Consider the following 15216-nt stretch of genomic DNA (forward strand, 5'->3'; position numbering starts at 1 on the left):
TTCCAATGGCAAATTCCGGCCAATTTGCCCAGATGGCATCGAGGGCGCCGATGGTCTTGGCGTCGACAAGGGCGCTGAAGGCTCCGAGGGCCGATCCGAAGGCAAAGCCCTGACAGCCTCACTCCATGGACATGGCACCAAAGAAGACCGCGATCTAGATCTGGCATGTCTCTGGCGATCCACCAGACGGTTCCCGATGTTTATCGTGCCGAGGGCCCAGGCCTGAGGGCGCGCGAGCATCGGACCAAGACCGTTCCCTGCCGACTTCCATCGAAGGCATCTGTGTCCTGGGATTGAAACATCGCCAACATTTGCTCCCTGAATGCCTCCCATTCCTCTGGAGTAGAGGATTTAGTAGGACAAGCAACTTTCCTTGCGGAGCCATCATCGACCGAGGACCGGGAAGGCGAACTGTGACGCCGCTTGTGGACCTAGAGCCCCTGGATTCCTTCTGACCGACAGGGAGAGTCACCCCTTGCATCGTCAGTGGAAATACCTGTAGAATTTTTGGTTTTTACAAGGTTTGGAAACCCGACCTACCTGCAACTTCCCCTTACGCTGCCGCAAGGCCTTGGCAGTCAACTACTGGCACTTCGAGCAGTCGTCGGTATCATGGCTTTCACCCAGACACCATAAGCAGATATGGTGTGGGTCAGTGATGGACATTTTGGACTTACAGTCCCGGTATGTCTTAAAACCAGACCGTGTAGTCAGTGGGGTAGAAGACGAAGACATTTTCTCAAAGAAGATAACCCGAGGCGCGCCGAGTTCTCGAAGCAAACACGTTTGGGAAATAACGAAACTGAGGTTACGGGCACCATGCGTCCCATTTATAACATCCTGTGACGTCACCCTAGACGGAGGCCTTCGAAGGACATCGATCCGACGCCATCGACGCAGGACATCCTCTGCCGAAAAAAATGTCCAAAGCAGCACAGCTTTGGACATTACATGTCAAAGATGTGGAATACGTTGGAGGACACAATCCATTTGAAAGAGTTAAGTTCTCTCAGACGTTTTACAGTACCTTTAAAATGAAGAAAAGATGCAGCAGATGACTTCTGTTCCTGTGCAGCTCTGCAGATCTCACTGTTCCTGGGCCTCAGTCGTGGGGACAAGAGGGAGGATGTGGGGGGACTCCTGCACTGCACTGGGACGGTCAAAACTTGCAACCGGCAAACTTCACTTTCAGTGGCTGTTCAGTGTTTCAGCTCCTCGCGTCCACCGCAAATAACACTGCAGTTCCTGGCTGTCGAGGTGGACTTTCCTTGCTTCTGGGGTGCCACACTCTGTTGAAGGGGTCAGGCTCGGTCATGCCTGCTTCCTGGGAGTCCAGAGGATCTTCCTGAAGATCTAAGACAGCTTAAAAGCAACGCACACAATCTGGTGTTCCTCTCCCTGGCTATATGGTTTCCAGCAGCAACTCTGTTGAAATTCAACCGGCTCCGAGATGGATGTCCAGGTGGCTTACTTTGGAGTCGATTTGTCCCACCAACTCAAAAGGGAGAAGAAGTCCTTGCAGGGGCTTCTGTGTCGATACGAATTTGGAGATTCAGAACAGCAGCAGGGCTTCACTGGGCAAACCAACGGTCCAGGAATTGCAGCATGTGTGCTCTTTAAGTTCTTCTTTGGTTCCTTCGTCCAGTGGTCGACTCTGCCTTCCAAGCCAAAAGCCTCACCTTTTATTCAGTTCTCTCCCATTCATTCCAGCCCAGCTGTCAGTCACCCAGCAGGGTGGCTGTCTTTCTTATATATATATATATAAAAAGGGAGACAAAGCTATAGTGTAGATGCCAGAAATACAGAACAACAAAACTAAAGTGCTTCGAAAAGGGGACCAGTCACAGTTTAAAAGATAAGTATCAGGTTTTAATAGTAAATCATAGAGGTTTAAACAACCAATTTAAATGAAGCAGTCCACAGTACAAAGCTTAAGATATCCAATGGAAGACAAACAAGGACAGGAGTTACGTGACAAGCTTGGATAGCTAGTTAAAAACAATGTATCAAAAGAACACAAATCGGTGCATATAAAACATAATGTAGTACCCTACTTCAGTTAGGATCAATGTGTCATAAATATAAATCTCTGGTAACTATACAGAGATATCTCAACATGTTTCTGTTCCTCAAGGCAAGTATGGAACATTCATCAGGAGGGAGAAAACATTTTTCAACGTAACCACGTTACAATTGGAGTGATACTAACAGTGAAAATTTCATAGCATCTCAAATGATGCCCGTGGGTGCTCCCTACTAAGAGTAGTAGGGGGTAGAAGGCCACTAGGTCAATCCTTGGGAATGCCAGGCCTGGAAAGGTCCGTGGATCGAGGAGGCAAAAATCAAAGTAAATACTTTGTTCGGCACTAGTGCTGAACGTCCGCTGGAGGAAAAGTGCTCAGTGCTTTTCGGGAACGGCTCTGCGAGTGATTCTGCAAGATCCTTTGCCGGACAGTCAGCCAGCCAGAGTGCATTTGGGTCTCCTAGGAGACTATGCACCACCAGTTTCGGGCACCTTCCTCACTTCCCGCCTGCCCCAGACACCCTTGAGCCAGAGTCAAGCTTCACTAGTGAAGCCCGCCAAAGGCAGAGCAAACAATGGGACCAAACCTGGTTTGGCGCGCAGAGTAAATCTTAAGGACCTTTCCACCAAGAAATGGCGAAAAAAGAAGACTTCAGTGATTTTGACAAAAATGGCACCCTTGGGTGCTTTACTGCAGCTACAAATGCAGCCCGCGGTAAAGGCACACCACGGTTGTTAAAACTAAACCACTGCCACCAGCCATTCAGTGAGGAAAGGGTAACAAACATGTTTACATGAGAAGCTAGACAAAGCTACTAGGTAACCCCTCCAGCACCCTATTGTAAGATAGTGTGTGTTGGGTCTAGAAAGCTACAATGGTAAGTAAAGTCAATTTCACTTAACTGCTCTGGGAACCAGTAGGTTATCCCAGAGAAGGTATTTAAACCTTTGGGAAATCTTAACAAATTCCCTGTGCCAATGCACCAAAGGTGCTGTGTGACACATTGTAAAAGATGACGCCTATGGAGTTTGTCAGACTCCACAACCAAAAGAAACAGTGTTCAAAATCGCATTAAAATACATGAGAGAGAGTGGGGAAAAGGGTCTCTCTCTCCAGGTTAAAAAAATCAAGTCCTCGAAATTCAGCAAAGTTACTAGGGGTCTCTAAGGTGGAGGGAATTAGCAAATTTCTGTGAATTCTCCCTAATAACGGTATGTCAAACCAGATGAGTTCTCCTAGCAGGGGAAGCAAAGGGTGGGATATCAGGAGGGCTGCTAGGAGTCACTAAGGGATTCTGCGAAATATCCATTATTGCCAGGGGGTTTGTAAAGGAGTACGAAGCTGTGGGTCAGGGACGGGGAAAGGTGAAATCTAACTAGCAGAGATTTAGTCAGAGTTGCATGGTTGATTCAGAGTGTGTATGACTGAGGGATATTTTGTGGTGGATGGCTAGCCCCCCTGCTCAGCTGGATTGTACAACATCTTTGTAACTAAATGCAGTTAGGTTATGACACCAATAGACGTAAAGCAAATTAGGACATTAAGCCAAACTTGTAAAAATGTTTTAATAAAATAAAATGTAAAAAAAAAAAAGAAATCTGTCCACAAATTAGTTCACCCTTTTAAATCTATAAGCATTCAAATGTTGAGTCATGCCTTCTATTTTTCAACTGTTACCCTCTTAAAAAAGCCCTAGTCATAACTGATAAGCTTGTAACTCGTTAGCACCATGGCCACATGGGTTGTGAGCAATGGCTAATATCTATTTTCTCAAAGTACGAACTGATGGCTATGTTTAGTCATGAAGGTCATTTAATTTTCAATTGGATAAAAAGTATAATATTCTACAACCTCTGCTCAATAAAAACAAATCAAATGTGGTCCACCGCACTCAATGTACTGTGCTCCAAGACAAAGTTCAAATCCTGACCCCAGCTAGTGGAGAGTGAGATTGTCTAGGGGGCTGGGTGTGCCACAAGCTGTGTGATGCTTGTGGTGGGGTGTTGTGGGGGTTTGATGGGCTGTGGGGGAAGAGCCCATGGATACCCTTACTATGCCAGTCTCAGGAGGGAGCAGCTCAACACACAACCTACAAAGGGATCATGGAAGTGCAGATTGGTCCTTCAAGAGGTAGGATTGATGAGAAAACCTGTAAAGTAATTTAGAGAATTCACCCCCTCTTCCCCCCCTCCTTCTACAGTACTTGCAAGTTTCTACCACTGCACCTCTTGTTCTGCTGCGGGAGCGATGTGGTGCAAGCCTAGGTATCAGAGGAATATGTGTGGAATGCCAATTCTTGCACTTAGCCAGAGTGCCTTGCAGGCTTGGCCTGCATGCCTGTGTGGGGCAATGATCCTGCGCATTCAATTCCACAGCAGTTTTTCTTCTGAGGTGCACCAATCAACTATCAGGAGTAATCGGGGAAACCAGGTGCACAAAATTCACTAGGCCCGCCCTAAGTGGTGGGAACAGAGGCCTATATATGCTAGAGAGTGCCATGGGTCAGTACATGGCTATGGTGATCGTTTGGAGGCAGATGGAAGGAAACTGAAAGGAGGCAGGAGTTTGGAGGAATAGGAAGGAGGTGAAAAAAGGCACTAAGTGTTAGGTGGTACAGAGAAACCTAAAGAGAATGTGGAAAGGAGAAGGTAGTGGGAAGATCTATGAAGGTGGTGATGAGTACTAAGGGGGAGATGGCAGACAGACTAAGGAGGAGATGTAGAAGGGAGATTAAGGATAAGTTTGTCAACATCGAACTACTGTACTCCTAGTCAAAGCCCCCTTTTCTCTATACTTATGGGAGTTTACTTGGAGCTGGGACGGGACTGGAGCCTAAACAGAGCAGTGCATGGCTACCCTTTAAAAGCGTGCATGTGGCTGCACGGGCTGAGAGCAGCCCCCGCCACAAACTGAATCCTCAGTCCCTTTATCCGTCTAGAGGACCGGAAGGACTAGCACATTCAATTTTAGGGAGAGAGAGGGTGGACGTATGGAGGAAGGGGGACTTTGGACTAGGAGAACCGAAATCACTACCGTGAGGAGCGTCCTTAATGCTACGTGCCCCTCCCCTTTCCACCATACTTTCAAGAGTACCAAGGACTGGGTGGAAGAGCCTTAAGTGTATGCTGAGATGTTGTATAGAAATGCTTATCCAAATTTGGCATCCACTCTACAATGTTTTTTCTGCTAGACTGCCCGAATTGGGACCGCACCAAATGTGACAAAGTTTGTCTGATGCTCGCTGAGGTGGTCTAGTACACTACAAACATCCAAACCGTGCAGAACTCAGTCTGATGGTTCGGGAAGAATTATAGAAGTGATGTTTCTTGCTTCATGTGGAACTCTGAGACCACCTTTTGAAGAAATGAACAGTGTGTTTGAAGTACTAACTTCTCTCAATGAAAGGTAACGTAAGGTTCCTCCGAGGAAAAGACCGGACAGTCACTGATTCTATTGGCTGATGTTCTCGCCACTAGGAAAGCCATTTTGCAGGAAAACAGCCACAAATCCGCAGAGAAGAAAAGCTCAAATGGTTTATGGGCTAATGCTGTTAAGAGCGCGTTCAAAACTCATGCTGGGAAAGGCAAGCACATACGTGGGAACAGGGGCAGCAGTTCACAAAAGTGACGCTTTATGACTGGGTTGGAAAGCCCCAGGGCCCTTTCTTTCAACATTAAGCAAGCACTAATCCCACCAGTGAGGTTCTACACAAGGAAACTTGCATCCCTGAGAGAAATGGGCTCAACAGAATGGACATCGTCTACTGAAGCTTGGAGGGGATTCCAAGCTCCATCAAGCAGCCAGTGGCAGAATCTAAGCCATTTCCCTCTCTTCTGAGAAACAGTGCTAACTTTCCTGGATGCTGACAAAAATGCTTATGGTCTTCAGGTAAGCCTAGATTGTCCATCAGTTCTTCAGGTGCCAAAGCACCAAGGAAAGCGATTGAGGGGTGGTACTCTTTCCCCTCCTCCCCCGATGCTGGCAAAGATCTGGCAGGGACACGAAGAGAGGGGGTTCAGGTGCCATTTTATGGCAGTCAAAGAACCAGCTCCATTCGGCCAATAGGAGATCAGGAGACTAAATTCTGGGCCCTCTGAAACCTCTGGAGAATCCCAGGGATCAGTGGGAGGGGGGGAAAGCATATGCAGTCATGTAGTCCCAAGGAAACAACAGCGCAAAGCCCCGGGAATTCACCCACCCATCTTTCCAAGATGTGTAGTAATGATACTTGTGATACTCATTCCTTAGCAAAGAGATCCATCTATTTTCTTCTTGCTATCACTAACTAGGACACAAATCCATGCCACAACAAGCTAAAGTTGTCCGTGCAAAATTATCCAAGCAAGAAAGCTCTTTGATGTTTTTAATTCAGCTGAAAACAGAAATGCGTGCCATTGCTTAATCCAAAGGTATGCTGGTAAAAATATGCTGATAGTAAAGCTCCACTGCCAGTCCAATTACAAGACTGGAAGATGGAAAGCTTGGCATAAAGGTAACAATCCAGTTCATCTGAGACACATTACCACGTTGTCCGCAGAGAAAACTTTAGAAAAATTGGACTTTTCTCCTGAATTTGGCAAATTAGAATCCTACCAGCTGCTGAGAGGGTCTTAAATGAGTCAGTCAATATTTGAAAACATATCTTCAATGTTTTGCCTAGTCAAATGTATATGAAGTCACAGCAAAGGCAATAACCTATCTGAATTGCTCCACATACTAGTTACTGAAAAACAATTAGGTATACTTTCAGTCCAAAGATTTGAGAATATTTCTACAACTCTGTACTTACACTGTATTTTGTAATCCGGTGGTAGTAGCCGTATATGAGAAAGAGGAATACGCCCGGTATCGCCATCATCGAATTCCACAGTAATCAAATCTCCGTCCTCTTGTGGTTCACTGTTTGCTAAGGATCATAGGAGGCAAGCAGAGGATCGGTTTAGGAGGACATAAGACAGCAAGTCGGCCTTAGTAGCAATATCTGTGTATTTTAGAATGTCCCCAAATCAGTAAGCATTTCAACACTTTTGTATGCTAATGAATTTACACGAGGTAGGTTTGCAGAGTGCATTTAATGTAAGGCCACTTTTCACAACTGGTTTGCCTTAAAATAAAAAAAACACAACACTATCCGACTTTTGAGCATTTCTGAATTCCCATATCTCACACACACACACACACACACACACACACACACACACACACACACACACACACACACACACACACACACACACACACACACACACACACACACACACACACACACACACACACACACACACACACACACACACACACACACACACACACACACACACACACACACACACACACACACACACACACACACACACACACACACACACACACACACACACACACACACACACACACACACACACACACACACACACACACACACACACACACACACACACACACACACACACACGAATACATTTCTCCCAAAATATTTTCCTATGGTGCCCAGACCAATTGGCTGTATTGCTGCCATACTTAAAAGGATACCACCATTTGGTATTTTCCTGAAAGTGACCAAAGTCCGAAACATTAAAAAAGTTATCCTGATTATGGAAATTGTGGAGAAAACAGAAAAAAAGCAATCAAGCTATGCTGCCTCAGGAAATCAGGAAGCAAGAGGGCTTTTGAGTTTCTGATGCATGCTCTCTGGAGCCTGGGCTCGGAGTCCTACAGCAGAATGTGTTGCACTGATGAGCTTTACTGTTTTCTATGGTTTACCCTTTTTCTGTTATGCAGCAAGTAGCAGTGCCTCAAAGCACCGATTTTGACAGTTGGCAGAATAAGGCACTAAATAAAACACCAAAATACCAAAGGGTTTGAGGTCTATGCCTCTATGATTTTATACTTTTACAATCGCACACATCACCTTACAGTGTAGTTCAGTTGGGATATCTTGCATCCTTACATTTTTAATATAATGGCTTTTTGGTTACTTTGACAACGTGCCCAAGATAGGCTGTTGGCAGCTGTGCGATGCCGTTTTTATGTGATTCAACTTGTGCATTTACTGCACATTTTTTTTTATTGGTCATTTGTATGGCACCTATACTTGATATTGATATTTTATTTCTATTGCGCTCGCACACAAGTATTTCAGAGCGCGACAAGGCAAGGCAGGGAAACAGGGGAGAACAAAACAGTGATCTTACTAGGCCCAGTGACAGAACGTGCAAGTGCACGGGAGAGGGGGAGAGGGAATGTGCATGGAAGGGGGGAGAAGTGCGAAGCAGAGGAGAAACAGATCACCAGTGTTTCAAGGCGCAACAAGACAAAAAAGTGGCTGAGGGGGCAAAGGAGAAACAATAAATGGTCCTACTAGGCCTTGTGACATTTAGACCATGCAAGTGCAGTGACAGAGTGCAGGTGAAGGGGGCAGGTCAGGGTGGAAGGGCTGGGATATGGGGAGGGGAGAAGTGCAGGAGGGCTGGGCAAGTACTGAGGGGAGCCTAGGAGGGCGAGTGCCAGGGAAAAACAAGGGTACGGGTCAAATAGCGCGAGGACTGGGTGGACCAGAGTAGGCTAATTAGGGAAGGGTGGCCAAGGGCAAGTGCTGGTTAAGGAGTGCTGGGGTAGTTTGGATGAGTGAGGCCTGGCCCCTCTAAGGTGCATAGGGAAAGTCTTGAGATGTTTCTGGAACTTCAGGAGATCTGGCTCAGGTCTGAGAGGGGCAGGAAGGCAGTTCCAAAGGGAGGCTCCTGCCGAAGAAAGGCCTACCCCCAACTCTCTGGTTGGAGAAACTACTAAAGGAGAATGACTACTAAAGGTGGCTAGAACCCGAGATGGCCTTGCCATGAGATTTTTCACTTGTTCTTTGGCCTTCCTTCCTGCCTTCTCAGCTAAGGAAATGACCTACATGGAAATTATTTCACATGGAAAGCTGCTGCAAGACAGGAGGAAGAGGCTGGGACCGTCTAGTCCCAATCCACCTCTGGTGCCTGAAAATCTGTCGCTGGGCAGGTGTGATGACCAGTGGTTGTCCATGATTTGACAACCGCGTGGTGGTTTGAATATTGCAGATCTGCAACATTGATGGGCTTTCTGCAAGCCTTAATCTTGGACAAAAGGAGGGCTCCTGCAACTGTATGTTAGATACATTTTAGAGCAGACTTCTACAACAGACGATCCCTGCAGCTGACCAGCATTGACTTCAGTAATTGGCCCAGTCAAGCCCTGCTCCTCTGCCAAATCTCAAAAGAACATTGTTGGTGCTTCCAACCCTGGACCGGTGGGAACAACCATTCTTGAACCCGGCAAGAGGATCCATGCTTTGAGCCTTCAGAAGTGTCCCTGGACCACCCAGTGACTGATCAACTCTCTCCTGAGCTACCCTGCTGCAGCGGTGACTTTTCTAAGCAGAGCCTTGGGACTTTGCAGCTTTACAGCTTGTGCCACAAGTCGACGGTTCCTGCATTTTCAGCCGTCTCACTCCAAGGAAAGCTGAGCTGGGACTGCTTCTGTGCTGGCCACTGTATGATCGCCCATCACCTGGCCATGAGACATTTGTTGGATCTGGTCTTCAAGTCTTCATTTTGAGTCTTTTCTTGGAAGCTGTCTGGCACAGATTCCTGTGCACAGCAACCCACCAAAACGAAATCCCAAGAAACAACGGATCCTTCAATCTAGACGACCCTCACAAAAGGAACAGAAGCACAAGCGTAGAACGAAGTCCGGAATCCTACAAAAGTGGAATCTGGAACAACTGGAGCCAAGGAGCGGGGGGGGTTGGAGGGGTTAGTGTAGTGTACATAGCTGTTTTCTATCTCTGTCTCCCATAGAGTGCCCTGTGCGTAAAGTCCTGACCAACAACTCACTCTGACCTGACTTCTGGTGCTGAAACCTGGGTTAAGGATACTTTCCTAAGCCTACCATAGTGAATAGGATTTAGTTATGTACTCAGTTGAACTTTACCAAATACATATCTAACTTTGAAAACTTTCTAAAAGCACCACCACAGCCCACTGCATAATTTCTGAATAACCTCACCTGAAAAAGCTATACATTGGAACTTGGGTCTTTAGGTCACACAGCACCATACCACCTTCAGGTTGGACTTCAGATTGGGGAAGTGGTTCTTAAGATGCAATTGCCCATTTTCCTCGCATTCAAATACTTAACCTGTATTGAATTCTTAATTAATATGCGATTCTATTCTCCGATGGGTGAATGTGTATATAGGTTATCAGACTCAGGAGGATAGCTCAGGGGCAACATGCTCGCCTTGGAAGCACGCCGACACGGCGCAACACAGGTTCGATCCCTGGGTCCGCGCTTTGAAACCTCTGGGTATTAAGCGCATTATAAATAACCCATCATATCATATATATATAGTTTTGTACAACAATATGCTCCTGTGATTTGTTTATGCTTAATGTGTAACTAAAGACCTAATAACTGAATTTGCAAACACTTACAGTTTAACCTGAATTATTGGTGTTCTAGGTCGACTCACTGTAGCCTTCGCCCACTCTTACTGTGCCTGAGACTAAGCCTCAACTGCTCAGCTACCTTTCCTTGATTGGGAGACTAAGCCTCAACTGCTCAGCTATCTTTCCTTGATTGGGTTTTGCCTAACCTCGGTCTTCCCGGTTTACCATAAACAGAGTTGCCTACCAAAATCCTCCCAACAGGGCTGACTGATGTAGGAAATCCAACTTAAAACCAGTCTATACTGGGTCTAAATTATTACAGTTTGCTCTATTTTCTCACTAACATCACAACACTGTTATAGTGTTGCTCTTGACTCTTTTCCAATTCCAACTAATGCATTACTGTTTATAGAAGGTAAACTGGGTTTGGCAAGACATCAGTGCCTTTCCTGTCCACCCTAATAGGTTGGCCTTCTGGAATCCACCCCAAGGGTCGATTCCGAAAATCCATCTGAACAGCAAGGATCATGACAAAGAAGCCAAGGTCAGGATGCTTCCGGTAAGGTTCTGGAGAAGAATGGGCAAGAACACACCTTTTCTGATGAAAAGGATCAGGGAGGAGTCACTTTGTTATAGCCTTCTCAAAAAAGCAGTTGCCGTGATAGGGGCTGTTCAGATAAAGAAAAGGAGTAAGATGTCTGGCAAGAAGAAGATTCCTGTCGGAGAAAACAATGTATTGCAAGTAAACTGACAATACTCTACCCAAACATGCAATTAGGTTGGAGACAAAACTATTTGATGCAAAACAAAACACTATTTTTAAACCCAAATACTATGTCCACTTTTGAACTTTTACAGATGATTCCACAAAGCAAGACGTACCCTGTATTGTGGGTGGTGGGGAAGGGGGATTGCTCTGGCCCTTTCTAAGAGAACCACTTACCTTGGACAATGGTACCTGGGTACAGGCAACGGTATTGTTGACTCCAGTAAGCAGCAATCCTGGTCCCCTCAGGAAGGAATTGCATTGAGGGTGGCTTCACATCTATAATCTGTTTTAGATGGAAAAGGAATGAGTAAATGCTTTATACTTTTACTTGAAATCTAATTCAACATCCCACTTAAAAGCCCAGTGGGACTGGTGGTTTTATCTAGGTGACAGCGCACTCTCAATCAAGTTTCCACCAATGTACTCCTCAGAAGGATACAAACATAGCACAGACTTCAAAAGCCCAGCAACTTTCTTACTCAATGGTAACACAAATGTACCCACCCAACACTTATAGAAACATTTTACTCGATTCACTCTCCTTTTCAATGCATCGCTGTTGGGTAGAAAGCCCAATCTTTAACTCATGTGGTTGCCCCCAGTACTTTATTCTAGCTTTTCTGTGTTTTGAACTCCTTTTACACCAGCCTAAACCTAAACCTGACAGAGAATGGCTTTGTCTTTTTATGTGCTCTGCCTTAAGAGTCTTTATGGCTCTTACCCCAAAGGTATCGCATAGTCTCTGCTTGGTTAGTCGCTTAGCTAGGCTGGTGGTGGCTTTCTCACTTGTGCAAAAGAGTTCAACGTGGTGGAGTCCATTTTAGCTGGCTTTGTCCTTTTTGACCCACTTCTCCATTTAATAAAATTGAGGATGTCTGTTGGACATGACTACCTGTTGATTGAGATGACTTGCCAGTGTCCCTCCATGTATGGAAGAGGAGGTGGACATCTTTGGACACTGTGCGTATGCCACGACCAGGGGCTGTACTCTGCCTGAAACCAGTCCCGACTGACAAGAACACTGTGGATTCACTCGTGTGTGAGCCTTTCCCGTGTGCACAGGTGTGCTTCGAGAGACTGCTGGCCACTGGCAGACAATGCTCCTTTTAAATACTCACTGCCTCACCAAAGGGGATACAAGGAGACCAGAGTTGCCTACAGCTGGTACTGTACCTGCACACTAGAAGGCCTGCTGCTGGGAAGCTTCAAAGCTATGCACAAGCAACCCTCTGAATTATTTGATAATGTTAAAGGACATTTGTACCACACACTATCACCACCGGAGTGGTCCCCTGGTGCTCTGGCGCCTCTGAAAGAGGAGGGGAGGTTGAGTTAGTGGGATGAAGCAGGAAAAGTGCAAGAGAGCAGTGATGTGCTGTTGGTGGCCTCAGCCCCGATGGCTGGGCCTGGGGTGTTTGCGGCCGGTAGTCGTTGTGTACTGTTGTGCAAGACTAAGTGTGTTTTTGTTTTGTTGCAATGTAGAGAAGTTTGTGCGGTTTGTTGTGCTGTAGGTTTTGATTGCGTTTGGTTTGGAGTGCATGTAGAAAGGGAAATTGTTAGTAGGGTTGGTTAGTTGGCATCTCTATCCTAGTTGAGGCGCTCGGCTTGCATAGCCACCCCTGATGCGGCTCCGTCCTGATCTGGGTCCGACCGGCATACAAGGTTCCTTACTCCTCTGGCCCCCACCTCTAACATGCTCTCTCATAGCTCCCCTTATCCTCCCTTCATACTCCTGTGGCTAGTGCACCTGCCAATGTCAACCTCTCAGGTAGTGTGGTGATTGCCAGTATCTCGACAATTCCACACCACTGTGGTACCTGCCGATAACAAAGGGGCAAGCAAAAGTGTTGGTGGGATAGTCTGGGGTAGTTGACTCAGTCTCCGTGCATGCCACCTGTGTTCCAGTCTATCCGGTGTCACCCGTCCAGGTGCCGTGGGAGCTACCCTCCCGGGTCGGGGATGTCCGTGTCCTTTCCGGTTTAGTCATCCTTTTCCAGTTTTGGTTTCCAGATTTAGTCTGGTGTTGAAGAACCAGGTTTTTAGTGATTTCCTGAATTTTAGGTGATCTTCAGTGTCTTATTTCTTTTGGGATGTTGTTCCAGGTTTTTGCGGCTTAGTGGTAGAAGGAGGTGCCTCCAAGTTTTTTCTTAAGGTATGGCTTGAGTTCCAGGCAGATTTCGTTGCTTGATCGGAGGGGTCTCGTTGGTTTGTAGACTTATTTTCTTTTGTAGGAATTCTGCTCCTTGTCCGCCGATTGCCCTGTGCAATATGCACATTGTTTTGAAGGTGATGCAATGTTTTACTGGGAGCCAGTGTAGTGCTTTTAGGGCTGGAGTGATGTGGCCTCTTCTGGATAGTTTGAGGAGTAGTCTTGCTGCTGCATTTTGGATCCGTTGCAGTTTCTTCAGGAGGTATTCCGAGATAAAGGCATGTTTGCATAGTCGATTTTTGACATGGTTAGGGCGACAATAGTGAGTGTTTTGTGCGTGAAGGAGAGGAAAGGTAGAATTCTTCTAGCCGTGTGGAGGACGACAAAGCATTTCTTCACTGTTGCATTTATTTGTGGTTCCAGGGTTAGGGTGTTGTCCATTAGGACTCCCAGATTTTTTACTACCTTCAATGGTGCTGGTGCGTTTCCCATTTCCATAGGCCACTGGATGGTGGTTTTGTTCTCTTGGTCTTTGGATACGATCATGATTTCTGTCTTTCCTGTGTTGATTTTTAGGTTGTTGGCATCCATCCAGTTGAAGACTTCTTTTAGACAGTCTAATAGGGTTGAATGGTCGGCATCAGTGTCTTTCATTTTGTAGATCTGAGTGTCATCTGTGTATTTGTAACATGTAATGTTGTATTTTTTGAAGATTGATGACTGGAGTCCGATAGATGTTGAAATATAGTGGAGATAGTGAGGATCCTTGTGGCACTCCACAGTCGTTAACTCGTGGAGTGGATTTGAAAGGTTGATCCATACGGTTTCTGTTCTGTCTGCTAGGAATGATTTGGTCCAGCGTAGTGCTGTGTCTGTTATGCCTATGTCTTCTAGTCTTTTGGTCAGGGTGTCGTGGACAACTGTGTCAAAGGCTGCGGAGAGGTCAAGCAGAATAAGGGCTGAGGTAGTGTTTGAGTCTGCGTTAGTTTTTAGGTCGTCCCAGATGGATAGTAGCGCTGTTTCCGTTCCTCTCGCTGGTCTGAAACCGATTTGAGCTTGGTCCAGCATGTGGTGTTTTTCAACGTGTTCTTGGGTTAGTTTATATATGTAGCTTTCTAGACGTTTTGCTGGGTATGGGATGTTAGAGATAGGCCTGAAGTTGGAAAGGTCATCTACGTCACCACTTGTGTTTTTTTAAGAGTGGCTTGATGTATGCTGATTTGAAGATCTTCAGTACAGTCCCTGTTGATAGTGATAGATTTAGAAGGTTTCTGTAGTGTTCTGCTGGCGATCCTTGTGCGAGGATTGATGGTGAAGCTCTGCATCTTTCAGATGAGCAGAAGAAAAATTCAGCGTTGCTCCTTTTCCCTTGATTTAGTGGCGATAACCGCTCCTGACTGTTCCTGCATTGCCTGTTCCAGAAGTGTTTTCCCTTTGCTGCCAGGACCCCAAGGGCTCACTGTGCCAAACAGACATGTGATCTTCATTCCAGGACATCCGGCAAGCTCCATAAGCCATTGCTCCCTTAATTCCTGTGATCATATTGACAAACTCACCTTCCCGGTTCATCTATCGTGGCTGACTCCTCTCTGGTGCAACTTCAATCAAATTCTGAATAATCTTCCTTCCCTGGGGCCTCGTCACAACCCCCTATCTGTGAGAAACTAGAGGGGATCTCCCTCGTGGCCAGGGCACGGCCATCGCCTTTGGATCCAGAACCTGGGTGTGGACCAGTGCAGTTGGATCACCTAGGTGAGGGGTCTTTGCGGAGTGGGGGTGAGACAGCCAATGGAGATACCCAGTATTCCCCCCCTTCTTTGCTAATCTACGCCATCCTACTTTGCAGGTTTTTCTGAAGTGCCA

General features: G+C 46.3%; 1 protein-coding gene across 7 annotated transcripts in view; it reads right to left on the bottom strand.

Moving 5' to 3' along the window:
* The window catches only part of TNRC18 (trinucleotide repeat containing 18), a 470959-nt gene that overhangs the window by 90479 nt on the left and 365264 nt on the right, over nt 1-15216 (bottom strand). For all 7 annotated transcript variants that reach the window (XM_069645534.1, XM_069645537.1, XM_069645536.1 and 4 more), the window contains 2 exons: nt 11379-11487; nt 6814-6930 (listed from right to left, as the gene is read on the bottom strand). In XM_069645534.1, coding sequence (XP_069501635.1) covers nt 6814-6930; nt 11379-11487 — 226 coding nt within the window. The remainder of the gene's footprint in view (nt 1-6813; nt 6931-11378; nt 11488-15216) is intronic.

Source organism: Ambystoma mexicanum, chromosome 2p (genome assembly GCF_040938575.1).
Source record: "Ambystoma mexicanum isolate Mex_15411 chromosome 2p, UKY_AmexF1_1, whole genome shotgun sequence".
In the NCBI taxonomy this organism is placed as follows: Eukaryota; Metazoa; Chordata; class Amphibia; order Caudata; family Ambystomatidae; genus Ambystoma; species Ambystoma mexicanum.